Here is a 25,674-nt window from a genome sequence, read left to right on the forward strand (position 1 = left end):
GCAGCGCAGTGCTGTCGTAGCATACATCTTGCTTGGCGATGGAACCATATTTTTATCAAACACTTTGATTTTTATCATGAAGGAATTTTCAATACAGATGATGACTCTGTGCAACTTGATGATGACCTGTACAAGAATGTATGTCTGTATGTACTGGGTGCAATCTGCTAGATGAGCTGACTACTATTCTCAATGAATATCTAACCCACACACAATAATGATCACTTCCGTGTATCTCACAAGTGTCTGTGGCGTGTGCTTGCAGACGAAGCCACTGTTCCGTGTATCTCACAACTCGTATCATAACACTTAGTTCTTATCCTTCTTCTCTTCCTTCTCTTCCTTCTCCTCAGATGATGATGATGATGATGATGATGATGTGGAATCACTGGATTCCTCAGAGGAAGATGAGGAGGAGGATGATTCCCTCTCTGACGCCATCTACCATGTGAAAAACAAGTGTTAATCCAGTAATATGGACACAATTTGAATACACAAGACATCCCATTACATGTTATAACAGACAATTGTCACAAGGCTCAGAGTTTGTATTCCGCAGAAGCATTGCTGCTGTAGGAGACGAAAAATAAGAACATCATGGCCTTGGAATGTAAATGGAATAGTCCTACAGATGGCAATGTGGAATTTAAAGACAGGTGTTCTTACCTTCTTGTAAGCCATCTCAAAGAGTTTGAGTGATGCTTGTTGGAGGTCCGATGTGACCTCTCGGATGCTGTCAGCGGTCTCGATGTCCTTGTCGGCAAGCACCTCCCTCACCTTGGTGATCTTCTCCTTCAGCTGGTTACACTGTTGACACAAACACAGGGTGTAAGACAAGATCATTTCACGAAACTTGAGGTTAAATTCTAAAATATTCTTTATATGTACATTTTGTTTTAAAATGGTATTGTGTTATCTGAAACCGTCAGACCATTAGCAATTGGATACTAAATTGTCTCTCCCATCCATGTTGCCATGTTCACCACTATTAACACATTTTAAAACATGGTGTGCTTCTGAAATTTTCAGTTCAATCTATTATAATCATAAGCAGCCAATCAATGAAAAGGAAACATCCATGCTTGTCAAGCGTAACAGGCAACTTACAAATGGATATATTTTAGATTTCAACAGTTGACCTCAGATGGGCCTGAGATATGCCAGTTGATGCTAGCTGTTGACATTCAAGGCACATTATCCACTTGCATGGTTAGTTTCAGTGCAGACAATATTAAGGTTAATTATAAGCCTATTTCGATATAGGACACCAAATCCATCAGCCCGGACATCTGCTTGTCTGTGACTGAACTATGGGTCAAGGCCCCTCATGACATGACTACCCAATCAACAAGTGACTTGTTCTCCTCCACCCTAAACACACCCACCCAAGTGACTTCAGCGACAGGGTCCACATTCCCAAGGTGTTCAGACAACAGAAGAACATACCAGTTTCCCAACATTCCTCATCAGTATTCAGAAATATTTCTTTAACTAAACTTGTTTCTAATGATTCTACTCAAAGATTTGATAAGACCAAGGCTCAGACATAAGATTCCTCATACAAGCAGAACAGCCTGTAGGAGACGAAAAATAGAGACATCACTGCCTTGTGTCAAGTGGAAGGACCGAGGTTGGAGTGATACTTACCTCATCAGCTGGCAGTTGGTCCTTGTATTCATCCATCTTTGTCTCTGTATCATGGATGATACTGTCTGCACTGTTCACTGCCTCCACAACTTCCTGCAACACGCATCAAACAGTCAAATCTCACAGCCTCATCATAGTTTCAAACACCATCACTTCTCAACCCAGTGCTCTCCCCTGCCTACAGTTCTCAACCCAGTGCTCTCCCCTGCCTACACTTCTCAACCCAGTGCTCTCCCCTGCCTACAGTTCTCAACCCAGTGCTCTCCCCTGCCTACACTTCTCAACCCAGTGCTCTCCCCTGCCTACAGTTCTCAACCCAGTGCTCTCCCCTGCCTACAGTTCTCAACCCAGTGCTCTCCCCTGCCTACAGTTCTCAACCCAGTGCTCTTCCCCTGCCTACAGTCCCTGTGCACTACGTAACTAGACAGCTAATCCACAACCTTAAACTAGTTGGTAGCCATGACGACACTTCAGGCTGCTTACCTTCCTCTTCTTGTCCTCCTCAGCATACTTCTCTGCATTTCTCACCATGTTCTCGATGTCCTCCTTGGAGAGACCTCCCGACGACTGGATTACAACTACATGAACAAAGACGGTTAACATCATCACACCAGAATCAGGAAAATGCAAGTCTTATGATCAGATGACGCACTTATACACAGCAATGTTAACAAGGAAACAAAACAGTATTCTTCAGTTCTGTTAAATGCACAAACATAATAACATTTCAATAACTGTTCTTGTATCCTATCATTTGCCTCTTTACACTTTAATGGGTCATATGAAGAGAGATATGTGAGTTCAAACAACTATGACCAGAGCCACACAAGAATCTGACCAACTCTCAAGAACTCTCTCAGCAAAATTAACAACCAGAGACCCAGAACAGATCAACATGGCTGCCTCCTTGGCTGAGATTCGTCTGCCACAGATGTAACGCAAGATCATACATGGCAAGTACCACCTGCTGACTATCTGTGGTGATGATGTTATAAACAGATACTATAAAGGTCTTGAGTACAATCTTATATCAGAAGTCCACATCACATCCCAGTTAATGCATGATTTTTAATTCCATAACTTGTTCTTCTCTCTACATCATGTTCATAGCTGAGACAACCATGAAGCCAAATCTAATGGCAATTAGATTTTACAAACTTACTGCAATGACTTCACTAGTTGTGAGGCAAATCAACTAAATCGCACACCACTGTCACATCATTAAAATCATTCATTGGATGACCTGAAAAGAAGGACACTCTCTCTTTCTCTCAATAACCGCAAGATGCTTTCTGGATGGCAACTTCTGTATCTCGTGATTTGACATTTGTGTATAAATCCTTATATTGTTGTCAAGTAAGTACGCAGTCTCTCCCTCCCTCCAAAACTTTTTAAGCATACTGATCTATATATAATTATGCTCTCTCTCTCTCTCTCCCTCTATATACACACACATTCTTGATGAGAAATATACAGCTACTGTCAATAAAGTAATGTATCCAGTCTTACCGTACAGTGGTCAGTTCCCCACAACTATTGCAACACTGAGGTAATTGCAAAATCCTTATACATAGCCTTACAATCATCACTGTGCAACAATCGCTTTGTATAACAGGGCCCATTATACTACGCCATTTCATTCCTTTCCGACAATTTCCCCTAGGGACATTTGACATTAATTTTGATGTGTCCTGGACCCCTGGTGTTGTACATAAGGGTAAAACCCACCAGTAAGGTTAACAAATAACTGATTCCTCCTCAGTGACAATGCATCCAGAAAGGGTGCAATATTTTGAAACATTCTATCACAGCCAAGCTCTAGTTGTGTGATGCTGAAACATCTGTGAGTTCAAACAACTATGACCAGAGCCACACAAGAATCTGACCAACTCTCAAGAACACTCTCAGCAAAATACACAACCTGAGATCCAGAACAGATCAGCATGGCTGCCTCTTTCGCTGAGATTCGTCTACCACAGATGTAACGCAAGATCATACATGGCAAGTACCACCTGCTGACTATCTGTGGTGTTATCCCGAAAGACAAGATCGTACTTACTCTGCTGTTCTTTACCAGTACCCTTGTCCCGAGCAGAGACATTAACAATGCCATTTGCATCAATGTCAAAGGTCACCTCAACCTGTGGTACGCCTCGGGGAGCTGGAGGAATACCAACCTGAAATATACATCACAAGGTGTCCTCAAGTCAAGTCAACCGCAAGATAATCGAACTTTCTATTTAACTTTCTTGGCTCATACATTTGCCAATAGATAGAGAATACATTTGCCAATAGATAGAGTCTTTTGAGATCAAATATATCATCACGAGTTGATAAAGTTACAAAAATTCAAGGCTTGAGTGTTGATATATTTGATATCAGAAGACACAGGGTTGAGATTCTATTTATCATCAAAAACTGCTCTTCATTAGTTTTCTATGAAAAATGTACATCTCTGAACACGGTACTGCAATTAGACTTGCAGTGCAGCGATGTCATAGCATTGTGAGTCACGTAATAGCCAGGACCAAACACATTGACATCAGAAAGTAATCATCACATTCAAGATGCAAAAATACGATAATCAACCAGTTGTGAATCTGTGCTCAGGTCATACAGATTGCCCATCCATGTTCTACTCATCTATCACCAAGACAAATCATTGTGCTACTAACTCCAAACTGTAGCAACAGCATCCATGTTCTGTTCACACATGTAAGACTTCCAGGACACTGAACATCCAGGCATCCATGCTACCACCCCCATCAAACCCCGCGAAGCACCTCAAGACACTCCCACTCCTTCAAAACACCTCAACCATGCCACCCTTCAATAAACCTTACCCCACCCCCTCAAAGCACCCCATCCATCACATCCAAGAACCCCATCACACACACCAAAGCACCCCATCACACACCTCAAAGCACCCACACCTCCAAGCACCCACACCCCCACACCTCAAAGCACCCACACCCCCACACCTCAAAGCACCCACACCCCCACCCACACCTCAAAGCACCCACACACTCCAAGCACCCACGCACACCTCAAAGCACCCACACTTCCTACACCTCAAAGCACTCCACACTTCTACACTTCCAAGCACCCACACCTCCAAGCACCCCCACATCCCTCACACCCACACTCCAAGCACCCACATCCCACACACACACACCCCAAGCACCCCACACCTCTCCAAGCACCCCACACCCCACACCTCCAAGCACCCACACCTCAAAGCACCCACACTCCCACACCTCAAAGCTCCCACACCTCAAAGCACCCACACCTCCACAAATTCAAGCACCCACACCTCAAAGCACCCACACCCCACACCCTCAAAGCACACACCCCATCACCTCCAAGCACCCACATCCCTCACTTCCAAGCTCCCCAAGTGCACCTCCAAGCACCCACACCTCCAAGCACCCACACCCTCCAAGCACCCACATCCCTCAGCACCTCCAAGCCCCAACACACTTCCAAGCACCCACATCCCCCAAGACTCCCAAGCACCCACATCCCGACACCTCCAAGCACCCACATTCCCACACCTCAAAGCACCCACACCCCCACACCTTAAAGCACCCACACCCCACACACCTCAAAGCACCCACACCCCCCCACACCTCAAAGCACCCACACCCCAAGCACCCACATCCCTGCACACCTCAAAGCACCTACACCCCAAAGCACCCACATCCCCAAACCTGCAAGCACCCACATCCCCACACCTCCAAGCATCTACATCCCCACACATTCAAGCACCCACACCCTTACACATCAAAGCACCCACATCCCCACACCTCAAAGCACCAAAATCCCCACACCTCCAAGCACCCACACACCCACACCTCCAAGCACCCACACCTCCAAGCACCCACACCTCCAAGCACCCACACCCCAAAGCACCGTACCCCACCCCCACACATCCACTCCCACAGCTCAAGGCACCCACACCTCTATGTACCCCATCTCACACATCAAAGTACCCTCTCACCAAAGAGAACTGTCCCAGGAGTTTGTTGTTGGCAGCCATCTCTCGCTCCCCTTGGTGCACCTTGATCTCCACCTGGGTCTGACCATCAGCAGCTGTCGAAAACACCTGCAACAAACACAGCCATTATAACATTGTCATATCAACAGGTAAGTACTGCATCCAAAGTGACCAAAAAACAGAAGTGTGTAACCTCGATTTCTCACTTCATAAGTGAGCGAGTTTAGTTTTACATCGCTTTCAGCAATATTCCATCAATATCACAACAGGGGACACCAGAAATGCGCTTCACACATTGTACCCATGAGGGGAATTGAACATGGGTCGTCAGCGGGACGAGGGAACGCTTTAACCACTGGGCTACCCCACCGTCCATCACTTCATAAGAAGTGGTGATAAGTACTCCACATAAATATGTTGCAGGTTTACCTGACTCTTCTTTGTGGGAATGGTTGTGTTTCTGTTGATGAGCTTGGTGAACACTCCTCCAAGAGTCTCTATGCCTAGGGAGAGGGGAGTGACATCCAGCAGCAGCACATCCGTGACATCTCCAGCCAACACACCACCCTGGAAACACATCATACACGTTATGGAACAATACAGCACATCCGTGACATCTCCAGCCAACACACCACCCTGGAAACACATCATACACGTTATGGAACAATACAGCACATCCGTGACATCTCCAGCCAACACACCACCCTGGAAACACATCATACACGTTATGGAACAATACAGCACATCCTTGACATCTCCAGCCAACACACCACCCTGGAAACACATCACACACGTTACGGAACGATACATCACATCTGTGACATCTCCAGCCAACATACCACCCTGGAAACACATCAAAAACGTTACGGAACAATACATCACATCTGTGACATCTCCAGCCAACACACCACCCTGGAAACACATCATACACGTTACGGAACAATACATCACATCCGTGACATCTCCAGCCAACACACCACCCTGGAAACACATCATACACGCTACGGAACGATACATCACATCTGTGACATCTCCAGCCAACACACCACCCTGGAAACACATCATACACGTTATGGAACAATACATCACATCCGTGACATCTCCAGCCAACACACCACCCTGGAAACACATCATACATGTTATGGAACAATACAGCACATCCGTGACATCTCCAGCCAACACACCACCCTGGAAACACATCACACACGCGTTACGGAACGATACATCACATCTGTGACATCTCCAGCCAACACACCACCCTGGAAACACATCAAAAACGTTACGGAACAATACATCACATCTGTGACATCTCCAGCCAACACACCACCCTGGAAACACATCATACACGTTATGGAACAATACAGCACATCCGTGACATCTCCAGCCAACACACCACCCTGGAAACACATCATACACGTTATGGAACAATACAGCACATCCGTGACATCTCCAGCCAACACCCCGCCCTGGAAACACATCATACACGTTATGGAACAATACAGCACATCCGTGACATTTCCAGCCAACACACCACCCTGGAAACACATCACACACGTTACGGAACGATGCAGCACATCCGTGACATCTCCAGCCGTGACATCTCCAGCCAACACACCACCCTGGAAACACATCATACACGTTACAGAACGATGCAGCACATCCGTGACATCTCCAGCCAACACACCACCCTGGAAACACATCATACACATTACAGAACGATGCAGCACATCCGTGACATCTCCAGCCAACACACCACCCTGGAAACACATCATACACATTACAGAACGATGCAGCACATCCGTGACATCTCCAGCCAACATACCACCCTGGAAACACATCATACACGTTACAGAACGATGCAGCACATCCGTGACATCTCCAGCCAACACACCAATCACTTCTGGGATACCACATCCTCATAGTGAACAACAAATCACACAAATGAGCTCGAGCTGAGTGTTCATGTAATGCATGTTCATGACACGTGTGTGATGATTAGGTACGATGTATATGATATGAATGTGTATGTGAGGTGTGTATGAGAGGTGCGCAAGTGATGTGAGTCACATGTCAGTTGCATGTTCTGATGCCTCACCTGGATGGCAGCTCCAATGGCTACAGCTTCATCTGGGTTGACAGACTTGCTTGGAGTACGTCCAAACAGCTCCTGGACTGTCTCTTGAACCTGGTAGGAAACAATGAGGTGAAATGGAGATAGGTTTCATGCACTTATACACTAAGGTCCATATATATGTGTGTTTGTGTGACTGCCTGTATTAAACCAGACTAAGGTTGGTTTTAGAGTACTAGCCCACTGAGACACCATGCGGCAGTTTTAACCTACACATTATGTGACACTGATCCATTCTGTCCTTGTATCATTCTTAGGGCTGCGACAATTCAAAGATGCACCGATACATCACGATACAGCTATCGTATCGTCGCAGGGTGCATCGATACAAAACAATAAACAACTTTTCTTCAAAACAGTATTCTCTTAAACATGTCAAAGTACTTATGTAGAGAAAAATACGCAAGTATGATAGAGTTACTTGTTTATTACAATAGTGTTATTGTTATACACAAATACCGTCTAATAAATCATTTTAAATCTTAATACTGTGTCATTCTTTCAAGGTGTATGTATCGTGATACGTATCGTATCGCAGGTATATTATCGCGATACGTATCATATCGTGACATAGTGTATCGTCCCAGCCCTTATCATTCTCTTAATGAAGTATGGCAGGCAGGGAAACATAAAAGTCCATCTTTTTAAATGTTTTGGTACAATGTGGCTGGGCATTGAACCATTAACATTCCTCTCACAGACCCTTTATCCACTTCAACCAGAAAACAATGAATCAGACTAGTAGTTACGGCATTATTTGATCATGTCTATGCAACCTTTCATAGAATCATTTGACAAATCTAGTGCCTTTTCAAAGTTACCAACAAAATACAAGGTCTGTTCCATGACAGTGTGAATGCTGGAACATATCCTTACCCAAACACTAGGTGATCATGTGACAGTTGATCATGTGATACCCATTATTGCTGTTACCTTTCTGTAGTCTACGTCTATGTTTAGCACTCAAACCCTCTTGCACTCCATTGCATAGAATAGCCTCTAAACAAAACTTATCATCTTGAGACTTTCAATGTAAAGTGCAAGCAAGTTATCTGTCAGAGGTAGCTAGCTTAACTCAGGGAGGATAAGTGACTTACTTTGGGCATTCTGGTCATGCCACCAACAAGGATGACCTCCCCTATATCAGACTTCTTCACTTCCGCATCCTGCAGAGCTTTCTGACAGGGTCCCACTGTCCTCTTGATGAGATCATTCACTATGGACTCAAACTTGGACCTGCTTAACTTCAGGTTCATGTGTTTTGGGCCACTGGAGTCCATTGTAAGGTAGGGGAGGTTGATGTCCGTCTGAAGTAATATGGACAAGGAACAATAAGGTTTCAGGTCACAAAATTCTCCAAAACATAGTGTGGCTTAAGTATTGATAACACCATAATGAATTTACTATGAGTATTTGTAGTGGGAATTATGTCTCATTTTTGCTGAAGACATCTGTGAGTTCAAACAACTATGACCAGAGCCACACAAGCATCTGACCAACTCTCAAGAACACTCTCAGCAAAATAAACAACCAGAGACCCAGAACAGATCAACATGGCTGCCTCCTTTGCTGAGATTCCTCTGCCACAGATGTAACGCAAGATCATACATGGTAAGTACCACCTGCTGACTATCTGTGGTGAAAGTTCACTCCAATTCCAGAAAGACCGAATTTGACTGCAGTTGTAAGGTAAGCGTGAGGTTTTAAATACAAATTTTAGAGCTATTATGATTTCATTATATACCTCTGATTTTCCAACACAGAAAGTTTACCTCCATTCTACTATAACCGCGTTATTAAGATTCTTTTTTAAATACATACTGTGTTGGAAAATCAGAAGTATATAACGTGATTATATACCTCTGAATGACTTTGATTAACCAATCACAATCCAGTATTTACTGATATCATTGTAGAATTCATCAATGTATCATCACTGCTCATGTCTTCTGACTTACAATTATTTGACTAATAATGAGAAATATATAAAACTTGTTAAATAAGTGTTTGCCACCGATATGGCAATGTCCCCTGCCGCTAAAGAATGGAATATCTATATTTATTACTTTTTATTTTTTGGTCACATACAAGATGCCTGAAATGACTGGTGTCTGCATAATCACCCAATGTAGGCTGTCAACATACTTGAAAACGTTGGGTGCAATGTACATTGGGTGAGATATCGCGTTTAAAAAGCGGTCAAAGTGTCGTGGTGACCTTAAAGAAAAGGTCAAGGTCACCCAAATAATCTGGTGTCTGTGTAATACCCCAATGTAAACTGCCACCAAATTTGAAGACATTGTGTACAACAGTCCATGAGATATCGCGTTAAGAGTTAAGTGTTCAAAGTGTCGTGGTGACCTTCAAGATAAGGTCAAGGTCACCCAATTGACTGGTGTCTGCGTAATCCCCCAATGTATGCTGTCACCAAATTTGACAATATTGGATACTAGAGTGCATGAGATATCACTTAAACAACAGTTTGAAAAGTGGTCAGTGTCGTGGTGACCTTGAAAATAAGGTCAAGGTCTCCCAAATCCCCTAACGTAGGCTGTCACCAAATTTGAAGATATTGGGTACAACAGTCCATGAGATATTCCGTTAACAAGAGTTAGAAAAGTAGTCAACAAGTCGTGGTGACCTTGAAGATATTGGGTACAACAGTTCATGAGATATCGTGTTAACAAGAATCGGGACGTACGCCACTGAATACATAGTCCCCCATTGCGCGTTGCGACAGGGGACAAAAACAAACAGTCCACAGTTCAGGACAATCTGCAGGACTATCAAATCCATTTAGATCATTCAATTAACACTCACGAATATATATGTATATATACTAGGCACATAAAGAAACTGTGCATACAAAAATTAAAAAACTAAATTTATCAAACCTGTTTAGACACATAAGGATTTAAACTCAGAGATTAGTGACATGTATCCAACATGCATGCACGTGTCATGTTCCGTGACATCAGTAGGTTCGTCCTTGAGACGTGCAATACGTTGTTGCACGTGCATTCCGGGAAAGAGAAACAGAGCAAATGAATGCCACACAATACTGTCACTTTGGAAAGCTCAACCCCTGCCCTTGCGATCGTTCAAAAAATTAAACGGCTATTGAAACGCATAGCATGCCAAGGCTCACGTCTGCACAACGTCATGAGGCCTTTGGGATGGTCCGTGGAGGAATGTCTCAACGACAAGTGGCTGCACATTTCCACTGCCACCGGAACACCATTTCTGCACTGGTGAGACGCTACCAGAACACAAATGACGTCATTGATCGGAACGCCAAGACAGGACATATGGATAAGGGTGACCCATCTTCGCCACAGGTTTCAGACTGCAGTGATGACTGCCCGAACCATCCCAGGACTTCGCCGTATCCACCCCAACACAGTTCGACAACGTTTACGTCATCACGGGATCAGACCACGACGTCCCGCCATACAGCCTATCCTGACACAACGTCATCGACAAGCTCGCCGAATGTGGTGCCGAAATCATGTCCGCAGACCCTTGTTTTGGTGTAGAAATGTTGTTTTTTACAGATGAGTCCAGGTTTAACATTTCCCATAGTGATGGACGTCAACGTGCCTATAGACGCGTGGGAGAACGTTATGCACAGGCCTGTGTCTTGGAGAGGAATCGCTTTGGTGGTGGTTCCTTGATGATTACGGGTGGAATAACAGCACGCCAAAGAACTCCTTTGGTGATTGTTCAGGGCAACTTAACTGGTGTGGGCTACTCGTGACGTCATTGTGATTGACTTTTCAATTGAAATTCTCCAGACTTGTTATGGTCTCATAATCCCTCCATTAAAGTTTATATGTACCTTTGACATTGTTATCGTACTTATCAACTGGGATAATATTTTGACAATGCACAGTTTCTTTATGTGGCTAGTATATATGTCAAAAAACAATTTAATTCAAATCTTTGCCAAATGCCAATAAAATTGGTGCCTGTGATGAGAAATGAATATTTTAATATAAACCAAATTTGTTTCTCATTGTAATAAATTCCCTGTGAAGAAAGCACAAGCGCTGGCTGAATATGAATCTACAGTAGTGAGTGAGTTTAGTTTAACTCCACTTTTAGCAACATTCCACCAATATCACGGCCGGGGACACCAGAAATAGGCTTCACACATGTGGGGAATCTAACCCCAGCCCTTGGCATGATGAGCGAACGCATTAACCACTAGGCTACTCCACCACCCAAAATCTACAATAAGTTAAATCCTTGTGAAACATTCCATCACAGCCAAGCTCTAGTTGTGTGATGCTGAAACATTTGTGAGTTCAAACAACTATGACCAGAGCCACACAAGCATCTGACCAACTCTCAAGAACTCTCGCAGCATGGAAAACAACCCAAGACCCAGAACAGATCAACATGGCTGCGTCCTTTGCCGAGATTCCTCTGCCACAGATGTAACGCAAGATCATACATGGTAAGTACCACCTGCTGACTATCTGTGGTGGTTAAGACAAACACTTCTATACCAAGTTTCACCCTTAGATGCTGTTTAGTCATTTACTAACATCACAGTATAGATCAATCAAATCTAAAACTTGACCAAGAAGGGTTCAATAACAGTGTGTCAGGGAAACTAAGCAAGATATTGTCTTATACATCTGTCACCAGCTGTATAGAGTTAGTGGATAAGTAATATTGTCCTGCACAGACCTGTAAGGATGACGACAACTCGATCTTCGCCTTTTCTGCCGCCTCTCTCAGCCTCTGCATTGCCATGGTATCCTTTGTTATGTCTATACCTTGCTGCAATAAAATACATCCATCAAACACGACTCTCTATTCCTATTGAAATTATGCATATATATCACAATGATTTCTGGGTGAATGCCTAGAAATTGTCCAACAGTATGTGAAAATGCCATAGACTTATGCATTGTTATTCTCAAATCAGAAGGAATCATGTAAGCATTCCTCCTGGGATATTCACATGCATACATACACTTGAAAAATCAAAGAACCAACAGACATTATTAAGTGACTAATCAAAACAGCGCTGGATTGAAAATACGGACAAAATGAGCTCAGGCAAATGAATGTGACCTATTATAAAACCCACTCAGCTGAAGTTGGATTTTAATCTGCTACTGTAGCGTAACCACTGATGCTGCTATCACCCCAAACATTTCAGTATGGAGTTGCCAAGTTCTACTCAAAGCAGTGACTTGTCTTCATGCTGTAATGTTACAAGGAATTCACAGGTCATCCACAGTACTGGTGTAACTACGTTCTGTAAAGAGATCACTTCTCATGGTACCCCAGCTGAAGCCAGACAGGACAACAGGTCTAATGCATTCCAATAATATACCATCTTTTCATATATTTCTTGCCATATTAGGTGTAAATACTAAAATTTGATTCCTGTACATCAAAATAGCAATTGGTCCCATCCCTACAAATGTCATAATCATCATTGCCAATTCCATGATTACAGGAGTTGAAATTACTGATCTCATGACAGTATTCATTATATAAATGGCTGCCCAGCATTTTGTTAGGTTAATATAAGGGGTGAACTAATCACTTTGAAAAAAGAACAAAATATAAAACACAGAACTTCAGTCACAAAACAATGAGCAAAACATCCAACATGTGCTTGGTCTTACATCTTTCTTGAATTCCTTGGCTAGGAAAGAGACTAGATGATTGTCGAAATCTTCTCCACCCAGGAAAGTGTCGCCATTGGTGGACTTGACCTCAAATACCCCTTTCTGAATCTCCAGGATGGAGATATCAAACGTACCGCCTCCCAGATCATACACAGCAATACTGCAACAAACCATTATATTCAAGAAACTACAACACACACCCATGTATGGGCTGACACATGGAATCCAGCAGCAGCTATTGGAACACTCCCACCTGACAAGGAACATGTACACCAATATATGCCCAAACTGTTTATTGTCTACAAGGTGAGTGGTTTACTTGGCCACCTTGAATGAAGGGAGAAGGAAAGGAGGACAACAAGACTTTTTACAGGATACTGTCACACTTTCCAACCTTCACCCCCATCCCACAGGTACAATCTAATTATCTTGTACATGGATCTCTCATTGTATTTTACAGTCTCATTCACACAATGTTAAATGTTTGATTTTTGTGATTTATGTCTCAATTTGTAGGAAAACCTATTGTCTGGAAATGTATGTATAGTTTTGTACGGGAGTGAGTAGGGGTGAAACGGTATACCACGGTATTAGTAGAACCGCGGTATTTTGCCCTCGGTTCGGTATACCGCAATGCAATGCAAAAGTTCGGTATTTTTGGTTTTCGTACAGTCATTTTATTATTTATTTTAAACCTTTTCTAAAATGTCTAGAAATCGAATCATTTAGTCGAAATCTATGCATTTCTTTGCTTGGTGGCCGCTACTTTCCTGGAAGTAAATTCGAGATCGCCTCAAGTCATCTACTTACAAAGTCAGCAAGACAGCAATGTACTGCAGATACCAGATCAGTAGCCGGGTTCCGTGTCTTTTTCAGTTATTTCAAATCAGACGAACTGCGGAACATCGTAATAACTAATAAAAAGTCAACATTATCATAAAGACACGCCATCAGCCGAGTACTTACGATGTTTGCTGTGATGCAACACAACGCATTATATAGCACGAGTAAACACTGCCATCCGAAAACGTAGAGTATGATGTCAGAAAACTCATAATAAAACGATCTTCATCGATTTCATTTTATTTTATTAAATTTAATCCCAATTTTATTCATCAAAACTGTTTACAGTAACATCGGAGAAAACGTGTGTGAAATGGCATCACCTTTTTCTAAACGCGTACCACTTCCGCTTACCTTGTTCATAAGGGTCCGCTTTTCGCGCCCCCACCGCGATAGCACCAATTTCACAATTATTTTCAGCAATCACGAACAGATTACCGCCCGGTCATCCATGGACCCCAAGATCCGCGTTATTGACTCATTGAAGTCTGATTTCACAATTAATTGCCAACATTTTGTTTTTACAATCAAAGTGGCAGGTACCGCGGTAAGTCAACGGTGATTTGTCAAACTGTCCTCTACGTAAAATGTATCCAGCCACGTAACCCAAAGTGCTGAGCCTATGTTAATTATTATGATAAATATATTTGTAGAAAACATGCATAATACTAAAACCACAGCGATATATATTATAGAATAACTGCTTGAGATATAAATTATTCTGGTAATGGAATAGAAATTCTTTGATGTTATATTTTCAGATTGCTTTTAAGTGAATCACCGGTAGATTGGAGAAAAACATTTGTACACAGCTGATTGTTATTTCCGGCTTAGTTGAATAACAGGTAGCATAACAGGAAGGGCAACTGAATTATTATGTCTAGTGATGTTTAATGTGATTGTAGGTTTCCTATACACATATTTATATTAATTTACAAAGTTTGTTTTTTTATCTCCGACGATACGACATAGTTTTGACTGGGCACAATACACGAAATAGCAGTTCTGTTATGTATTTGGAAAATACATTTTACTTGGCCTCTATTCCAGGACATGTATAACGTTATTTTGTCTCATGGACCCCAAGACCGGGGTTACGGCGAGGGATGACTGCAACTATGGGTATGGATCTGGTGGCTTTTCTGTCACAGTTCTTAGGACTTATGTTTGCTTGTTGTTGCTACCATCTCAGTACAAGCTATATCAGAACAATGAACATTTAATGACCAATAAACAGAGAATTCAGCTCAAGCTAAAACATATTTCTTTCAGAAAGGAGAAATACATTTCTGAGTGAACTTTAAAAGATATTTTGAATGAATCTGAAAACTGAATAAAACAAATTTCTGGGAATGGGTCAAGATTGTGTAGCAGTACTTCCCAAGTCTCTAAATGTTTAACCGATTGAAACGAGAGATAGACAATGATTTAGAGCAAGGACAATGATCAGTCACACAGACTGTAACTGTCTTATGGCAACTGTGTTGTGTTAATTTGTTTGCTTTATTTGTCTATGATATGTCATCAACGGAGTGACATTAGACAACATCTGATTTGTGTGTTGTTGTTTGTTTTGGGTTTTTAAGCATGAACATTTTCTGGGACATGGTCATTTCACTGCAGTAAATGCTGATGTGATGTTAGTGACTTTTAATCATACTTGGATACTTGCTATTTTGCCACACAGCTGTTAGCTCCAAGGTTCCAGTGATACTTTAATTCTTCTATCTTGTCATGAAACTGACAAGTTTGTGCATTCAAAATAACAAAGATTATGGTTATTTTTTCCATGTTATTAAACAGTGTAAGGTTTGGCGCTTGTCAATTTTCTGCATTATGATCATATTTCATATACCGAACCGAAACGGACCGAACCGAAAGCCTAGTACCGCAATACGTACCGTACCGTGGAAAGAGCGTACCGTTTCACCCCTAGAAGTGAGCGTTGTTGAATTTGTCGTGAAACAAACTGGATATGTTGACCTCTTTACACCCCTTTCCTTTTTAATAGTGCTAGTCAGTGACAATATATCACCCGTGGTTAAAAGATACCATATAAAATATATTTATCAATTTATCATCACTTAATTTGTAATGACTGGGAGAATTATATCTGAAACTATTACCAACTATGTACTCCCCTTTTGTCAGCCGGGGAGATACTACTTAATACGCTTCTCTCTACTGATACTGAAAGCTAACATGGAGGACAGAGAATGACAAAGGCCTTCACTCACACTTTGTCAGCAGACTTGTCCATGCCATAGGCCAGGGCAGCTGCAGTGGGTTCATTGATGACTCGCAGCACGTTGAGTCCCGAAATCTGACCAGCATCCTTTGTAGCCTGGAAAAAAAGACAGCCATGTGATTCTTAATGTCAACCAAGTAAAACTGCATCAGGGCTATAATACTTGGAGGGCTTTCAACATAAAAATTGTGTCCAGTAGTGGTGATCCGATTAATTGAAATAATCAAAGATTGGTGTCAGTGACTAAACGACCAAGCAATCGATCATGTTTTCTCATAATCGAACACAAACAATTCTGGAACACTTGTTTTCATCAACAATATTTTTCACAATGTTGGTTTTGTCTGTTACATTTCATAAGCACTACAAGCTCGTTCCAAGTCATGATTGAATTTATCTTAAAGACACCAAGAGGTGAGGTGAAATTTGGGGTTTAACGTCGTGCTTGAGAATATTTTGCTCATATGACGACATGCATGCGTGTGTGTGTGTGTATGTGCGGCTGCTTGCACTAGTCCAGACTTAAGCTGGTTTTATAGTGCTAGCCCACTTAGATACCATGCCGCAGTGAAGCATGAATACCCCACTCAGACACATTATACTGACTCCGAGCCGACCAGTCCTTGCTGTACCCATTAATGCCAAGCGCCAGGCAGGGACCAACAAGTACCATATTTTAACGTCTTTTGGTATGACGCTGTCAGGGATCGAACCCGCGACCTTCTCCGGCAGACGCTCTAACCACTACACCACAGGGGCGGTCTAAAGACACCAAGAAATTCAGGTTCCTCACATACTAGTCATCCTTTAAAGATGAGAAATTTTGCCAAAAAAAACAACAAAATAACTACAAGGTTTTTTTCTTATTTTTTTGTGCATTAACAAATTTCATAAATGACGCTAACCAATTATTTTTGATGATTGATCAGTGGTAATGAACCAATCATCAATTATGCGATTTACACCAGTTCCCAACACAAGTGTCCAGTGCATACCCTTGTTGAATATAGGTCTGCATGTCATGTTTGGTAAGGCCACAACAGTATCTTAAAAACACTGTAATACTGAGTTCAACTGTCAGTGGGGTCAGTTATAGGCTGCACTGGTAACATCAGGTTTATGAAGAATGTAAGCTGTAGATCAGTTAACAGATTAAAGATTCATGCTAGCAGCACTGACCTGTCTCTGGGAATCATTGAAGTATGCAGGCACTGTGACAACAGCATTCTTCACACTTGTACCTAGGTAGCTCTCTGGAAACACACGTCACATACTTCACACACACGGCTTGACTTACGGAAATGAAACATACCTGCACTCATTTTGAGGGTGATTCTCAATTTGGAAATCATGATTTCTTTACACTTTTATGGTTAAGTTCACACTACCTTATATCACTTTACATTATCCATCCAATAAGTATAATTTAGAAATGACCTGGAATACATCAGAATCCACATAAACCTCTATCCATAGCACACAGCATGGAACACCTGTAAGTTCAGGTTTCTAAGCGAGTGAGTTCAGTTTTACGCGGTTTTAGCAATATTCCAGCAATATCACGGCAGGGGACACCAGAAATGGGTTTCACACATTGTACCCATGTGGGGAATCGAACCCGGGTCTTAGGCATGAGAAGTGAACGCTTTAACCACTAGGCTACTCCACCGCCCCTCGGGTTACAAAGAAGAGAATAGACTTTCAAATTATTATAAATATTGTCTGAATTTAGATTTCCTCAAATAATCTTATGCATCAGCCGTGATCATATTTCAGCAAATAATAGAATCTAATATGCAGGAATTTCACAAAACTTAAACCCTGAGAATGACCCTTTTAATGACAAGGTCTTCACTGACTAAATGATGATTCTGTACCATGATGATGAAGTAATCACCAAATTGACATAAATTGACTTCAGACAATACCAGACAAGTTCACTTCATTTTGATTATATCATGCATATCCAATGAACCAAACGTGCCACCCACCAGACGTCTCCTTCATCTTCATCAGCACGAAGGCTCCCACCTGGCTGGGGGAGTACACCTTGCCCTGGGCCTCCAGCCAGGCATCCCCATTGGATGCCTTGGTGATCTTATAGGACACAGTTTTCCTGGAAACAACAATCCCCCTCATCAACCATCACTTTCACCCAGCCTGGACACTTCAGCAGTAGTACAGAAGGAGCACTGGAGGATGCTCATATTTTAAGGTCCGCTATTTGCAACCAGGGATTCCTACATTTTTTTTTACTTTTAATGAAAGCACCTCTAGATTTACATTCAATCTTAACTGAGGACCCGTGAAGATACGGATTAGAATTGATCTTCAGCAACCCATGCTTGTCGTAAGAGGCGACTAACGGGATCGGGAGGTCAGACTCTTGCAGACTGACATGTCATCGTATCCCAATTGCGCACATCGATGCTCATGCTGTTGATCACTGGATTGTCTGGTTCAGACTCGATTATTTACAGACCACCGCCATATAGCTGGAATATTGCTGAGTGTGGCGGAAAACTAAACTCACTCACTCTTAACAAAGACTTACACCGGTCCTTCTTATGATCATTAACATTTCACATTTTAATCCGTAAAAAGGGTATGAAATAGGGCTGGCTAAAAAATCATTCTTAAATATTGTGGATGATTTTCAATTATCACTAATACCATACATACACTATTGTGATGAAATATAGTTCTAATTTACGCAGACACTACATAAAGTTTATTCATGGGATGTTTGTGAAGTATGTTTAGGACAGTGTTTTGTTACTAATCCAAGCATAAATCTGCCACCACTCACCAGAGGTCTGACATGTGGATTTCTTTCAGATATTTTTTAGCCCAAGTTACTTCTCTGTAATTCTCAATAATCAATCGATATTCAGTTAACGACTATCGATCTCTGATCTATATCGATAGCCATCCCCAGTTTAATTTTTGCCTTCAGGTACTCAAGGATATACACTGCCATTATCACAGAAGAGTGTTGGTTCACTTACATATCTTTCTGTACTTCTTTGTCCTCAAATCGTCGACCAATCAAACGTTTTGTTGCAGACAGTGTATTTTCAGCATTGGTTACAGCTTGCCGTTTAGCAGGCATTCCAACCAGCCTTTCCCCATCCTTGGTAAAGGCCACTACTGAGGGAGTTGTCCGGGCACCTTCGGAGTTCTCCAGCACCTTGGCTGCCTTGCCTTCCATAACGGCAACACAGGAGTTGGTGGTACCCAGATCGATGCCAATAACATGGCCACGCACCTTGTCTGACCTACAACACAAACACACGTACACTAACAAGCAATGGAATTGTATCTGGACATGACTAGCAAATAACTGATTGAAGACGAATCAGAATAGCCTTGAGAAAGGAGAAGTTCATGAATTACTTTGGAGACTAAGAGATCAGACTGTGAAGAAGCTGTTGTTGCCATGTGATTACCACCTACCTGTATCTTCTCTGCATCCAACATTGTTTACCAATGATATTGTGAAGGGACGTCTGTAAGGAAAAAAGTGCACATATAGAAGCAGTCATTCTGTTCACTAATTTCAAGGATCCTTATTGGAAATGTGTGGGTCCTGTGAAGACATGAAATGGTGTAGTATAACAAATTACAGGACCTGTACATTTCTAGCAAGAATCTGGTACAATGAATATTTGGAGAGTTCCGAGATGCAAGGTTATAGTTTTCTGTGTCCATAAAAACCCTTCCTGTGGTATCAGTTCCCCAGCTACCTCCTCCTTCAACACTGAGACCATGAGGAGGAACAATACCACTGACAAGAATCCTGATTTGTGCCTCAGACTATTGTGTTCATACAAAGAAACAAAGTGTGAATATAATGATGCATACCAAGTTGAGTTATGTATGTTTTCGGTAAAATAAGAAACAATACACACTGCATCATGTGCACATGAGCATCTACAATGATGTGAAATTATGTATACTACTGCTTGTCCAACAATAGGGTAAATGACTGATAACTATGACCTAGTTTCTCTTTCAACTCCCTCGATAAATATTCCGCAACACAACAGAACCTGCACTTGTTTTCAATAATGTTTTTTTATAACCTTGGTAAACAGTTATTCACTAAATCATTGCTGCTTAATCAGTTCTGGGAAACAGCTGCAGTTTTATCATGCAGCAGAAAAACCTACATATCAGTGGGCACGCTGTCGACACTTGTTGTCAAACTCCAATTATGGATCAGCAGCAACCACACATTTGTAATCACTATCAGCGTAGCATCAAACTGATTCATGCCACTTTAGCGCTGCAAGTTCTATAAGAAGGTTTTTCTACCAACAGCATTAATATTAATGTAGATATAGCAAATAAATCCTAATGTTTAAAAATATTATTTGTCGTTTGTGTGGGCAGTTCTTTAAAACAATGCTGAGTAAAAGTATGTGCTTCGAAATGAAAATTTCGAATAGTTTATACACTCTTAAAGTCAAGGGGTCCTTTTCATGAAACTAATGTTTAAAGCCAAAGGAGTGCTTCCTTAGTTGTAAACTACAATGTGTTTTACTAAAAAATGTGTCTCCCTGCTTCACCTTTCAGACCTATCAGTTAAAGCTGTCACAATAAATGTGTTGGCAAATAAAACAACCACTCACAAAATACTAGTACAACATTACACTACAGTTGATGCCATGTTGACTCTATGGCAGACGAGTTGAGTGAGTTTAGTTTTACACCACTCTCAGCAATATACCAGCTATATGGCGGCGGTCTGGAAATAATCGAGTCTGGCTGGAGACAATCCATTGATTTGAAACAGCTTGAAAGAGATATGCAGAGTTCAGGGTACTCAAAGTGATACCAGCTTGCTTCAGTGAGGGAGTTCAGGGATTACTCAAAAGTGATACCAGCTTGACTTCAGTGAGGGAAGGTAAATCTTATGTTTGTTAATTTCAATGTCAATTATACAGTCAAATCGTGTGTGTTTAGTTTGGGTCCTGTTTTTCAATGCTTGAAATGACTTGACTGAAAACAATTCGTGAAGAAGGTAGCGTGATTTCTTTACAGTCAATGCAGTTTGGAGTTTATGTTTAATTTCCTTTCAGATTTATGTTTAATTTCCTGAGTGTGCCAGCATGGCCTGCCAGTACTTTTAAACTTTCAGAGCGTGAATGGCACAAGGTGTGTCCCAGAACACTGATCATGCAATGTGAAACCTTGCCGCACAGATTTAGGATCAAGCATGAAGCTAGGCAAGGGTAATGAGTAATTATAATCTGCTAAAACTTGACCACAGGACCAACATGACCAATGACAAATAATTAGTACTTGTCTAACAAGCCATCAGAACCAGATTGCCTACTTTTATGCACATACACAATAGTTATTTTTTTACCAAAAGGTGAAACTTGATGGAATTATATCATCAGAAAACTTTTGTGGATTACTATACTACTTCAGACGCAGTGTTTACTTATGTTGTGATGAGGTGTGTTGCATCATTCAGACATTGCAAATACATGGTCGATGGTTCATGTTTAAGATATAGTCATCCTTAATAAGTGTGCTACAGATTCTCATGTGATTTGCAAGAAAACAAATGTTTCTTAAGCATCTGAAACCCAATAATAAGCGGATACTCAAGTTTCCTCAAATCACATTGGACTAATTCCCCACCAGAGCGTGGAGGAGTGTCCAGGCCTAAGGACAATGAAGGTGTGCTTATTTGTAAAGGGCACCTAGCGTCAAAACTCCCAAAGGGGGTGGGGTGGGGGCTTGATTCGAGAGGGGATCCAAGACCAAGGACTAATGACAAGAGTTTGGGGTAATCTCCCCTAACCCAAACAATAACCATCAATGGATGAAGCAAGAAACACAATCGGGAGAGTGAAACAGTTTGCACTAAGTAACCTGTGCCCTTTAATGTGTCCAGTAAGCTGATTTGTTATCCAAAGTTTTCATTTTGAACACCTTTGAACTTCCTTTGAACCGACAATAGTTGGCCATGGGTCAAATGGTGAGGTCGGGCCATCCCCTTATCACATTTCGAGACTCGCGTCGATAGCTGTACTACTCTGACGCAGAACATAAACTGCCTTCCACAAATAGTTATGTATACTCAAACTGAGAAACGTACCACCCCAAAGCAAAATATGCAATTAATGTTTCCTGTAGCTCAACATCATTGGCGATACGCAGTGCCTACCACTGAACATTCTCAAGTTCAGCACGGGAGTAATGTGGCCTCTTGCATAACCCATTTTACTTACGTTTCTCGAGAAATCAGATGCATTTCTGTGTTGCAAAAGGAAAGGTGAGTTTTTCAAGTATCTTGCTGACAATCGTGCCGTCGAAATCATCTTTAAACCTGTCATTTTGGCAGTATCGCCAATGCCCTTCTAACAGCACGTGTGAGTAAAATTTCATTAACTGCGCCTGCGCGGAAAATATGAAACTTCCGCTAACAACCGATAATCCAGACAAATCTCACGGAGCCTCGCAAAGCGTACTCTATATAAACGAGTCTGTGCACCTTCCAGAATGTTCTGCGGCTCGTGCCCTTTGGGATGTTTCATCAGACTTTAGATCCTCCCAAGTTAATGATGCAAACATAAAAATGGTTGCAATGGAAGATGACGTTTATGGTACACACAATGCGATAGGGTCCTTACGCAGTTCATAATCCTACACAGAATATTTCTGAAACATGTCCGTGATATGGGTTAATGTCGTACACACGTGGATCTTAATTTATACTATACACACGAGCATTAATCAAACACCACCCACATGTTTTTCTACCGGATGGAGTTTTGCGAGGGGCACTAACAGGGCCAATGTCTGTCGGCCCTGGCAATATGTTTCCGGAGCAGACCTTGAAAGCTGCCAAACTTGGCACTTATAAGTACAAATGCTGGAAACTGCGGTAGTTCCATATCTGTGATTCTTCTTTGCTTTTTTCTGAATTAAAGATTTCGCGTTTACTAACTATTTAGAGCAAATATATTTGTCAAGTTTTACATGTGTGATCTGTGCTGATGGATAGGCCTATATATGCCCTTTTGCAGTCCAACATACTTTGAGGGTTATTTAGAATTGATACACATAAAGGCAAGAATTTTATGGATGTCCACTGTGATTGAATCCTGTTTAGACGATAAACATTACGACATTACCACTGAAATCACCTGCATCTCCCAAGCATTATCAGGTGTTACCGATATAACACTCATCGCAATGGTTGTGTATGTACCACAGACGAGCGAAAAGTGGAACACAGCATAGAGTCAGTTTATTGAAATATACTGGTGTCGCATCGGGATTATTCCATCATAAATACAGAGTTATATATGAAGGAAACTTGTCAGACCTAGAGAGTCGTTAACAGTAAGTAAATGATAAAGCTGAACAGTATATAAAAGGTGGTTTATAGAAAAAAACCTATAGTACAGAAGCAATGAGGTCTATATAGAGGTTGTTTGGTTTGTTGTTTAACGCCGAACTCATCAATATTCCAGCTATATGGCGGCGGTCTGTAAATAATAGAGTCTGGACCAGCCAAACCAGTGATCAACAGAATGAACATCAATCTAGCCAATTGGGATACGATGAGAATGTGTTAACCAAGTCAGTGAGCCTAACCACCCCATCCCATTGGTCACGTCTTACGACAAGTTATGAGTTATGAGATGTACGAACAATGAAACCTAATATGAAAGTGATGAGGCTTCCATATAGTGAAACCTATAGCACGGAAGTGATAGCGAGTATGAAAAGTGAAGTATATTATAAAAGTTGTATCTAAAATCAGTACCTAAATTAATTACACAGGTAAAATATGCTTCAGATTGTTCATTCAAAATATTTTGTTCAGAAATAATGAGGTTTGTAATATGTCATATTTTCTAAATTTAAAACCAAATTATTGTGGAAGAAAATTATTGAACAAAATTAAGACCATTACATTTGTCATGCAATCATTATAAGGTGTTGAAGTTTCCAAGACACGTTTTGCCACATATATCGTATTGACCAATTTGCAGCCAGGGTTCATGCCTGGGGATGGTACTGTATATCAACTGGCATACTTGCATGATTTCATATATCTTGCATTACAAAATGGCAGAGACGTCAGGGCAGTTTTATGTGACATAAGCGAGGCATTTGTAAGGTTTGACATAAAGGAATCATAGTGATAACAGATGGTAGCTACATACAATTACAGTTCAGATCTAAAGAGAGTCACTGCTGGGGTGACAAAAGGATCTGTCCTTAGGTCAACACTTGCTTTTTAGTTTACATAAATAATATCATTGAGGGTAATATCATTTTTGCTAATGATACTGTGTGTGTGGTGTGTGTGTGTGTGTGCGCGTGTGTGTGTGTTTGTGTGTGTGTTGATAATCATGTGTTTTATTGTTGATAATCATGATTTTACTGCCGCTTCCTTAAGTGATGATAACAGGATCTCTCACTGGGCTGAAATATGGCAGGTTGATTTTAATCCTAGTAAGACAGAAACTGTTTTATTCACTCGCAGAAGTGACGGCACTCAAGTTCCCATTCCCAGGCTTAAAACCCAAGAACATTACTGAAGTCAGCTACCATAAACACCTAGGAGTAACCTTACAATCAGATTGTAAATGGAACTCCCATATTGGTGAATTAGTAAAAAGGTTCGTCTACTGGTAAAATGGTTGTTTTAAATATAGATTATCAAGAAAATCATTAGAGCAAATGTACAAGTCATAAATATTACCAATGTTCGATCACCTTTGGAATAATGGTACTAAAGAACGAGATTTCTCTTTTTTAGATGCTTTGGGGACTCTTTGCGGGGCAGTTAGAGGAACAAGTAATGATTTAATTTAAAAGGAAACTAAGTCAATGCCCCTAGTTGACCGTGGACAAATTAACATTATTATACAAAATGGTTCATCATATGACACCAGTTTATTTAACTGATCTACTACCTGAAAGAGTATCACAGTTAGGTGACCATAGATTAAGAAACAGTAATAACATTTAAACTATAAGATGTCGTAGTGATTTGTATCGCAATTCGTTTTTACCAGATACAATATACAATGGAATGGTTTGCCTGAGAATATGTCTGATATTGAAACTATAGGCCAGTTCAAAAATGTATTACAATCATCAAAACGACTGAATTTTAATA

The 25,674-nt window shown here is 41.3% G+C and overlaps 1 protein-coding gene across 1 annotated transcript; it reads right to left on the reverse strand.

Moving 5' to 3' along the window:
• LOC124258312 (stress-70 protein, mitochondrial-like) lies at positions 1-22,931 on the reverse strand. Its single transcript, XM_046692395.1, has 17 exons — positions 22,766-22,931; positions 19,974-20,026; positions 19,526-19,795; positions 18,509-18,633; positions 17,697-17,770; positions 16,507-16,613; positions 13,424-13,586; positions 12,471-12,563; positions 8,873-9,082; positions 7,740-7,829; positions 6,074-6,211; positions 5,648-5,752; positions 3,707-3,824; positions 2,131-2,225; positions 1,648-1,740; positions 667-807; positions 1-441 (listed from the first exon to the last, which is right to left on the reverse strand). Exons 1-17 carry the CDS (start codon positions 22,868-22,870, stop codon positions 310-312), a joined length of 2,112 nt encoding a protein of 703 aa, XP_046548351.1. The 5' UTR covers positions 22,871-22,931; the 3' UTR covers positions 1-309.
• Positions 22,932-25,674: the final 2,743 nt, after the last annotated feature.

Source organism: Haliotis rubra, unplaced genomic scaffold (assembly GCF_003918875.1).
Source record: "Haliotis rubra isolate DU_JTF1 unplaced genomic scaffold, ASM391887v1 Scf69, whole genome shotgun sequence".
NCBI lineage: Eukaryota > Metazoa > Mollusca > Gastropoda > Lepetellida > Haliotidae > Haliotis > Haliotis rubra.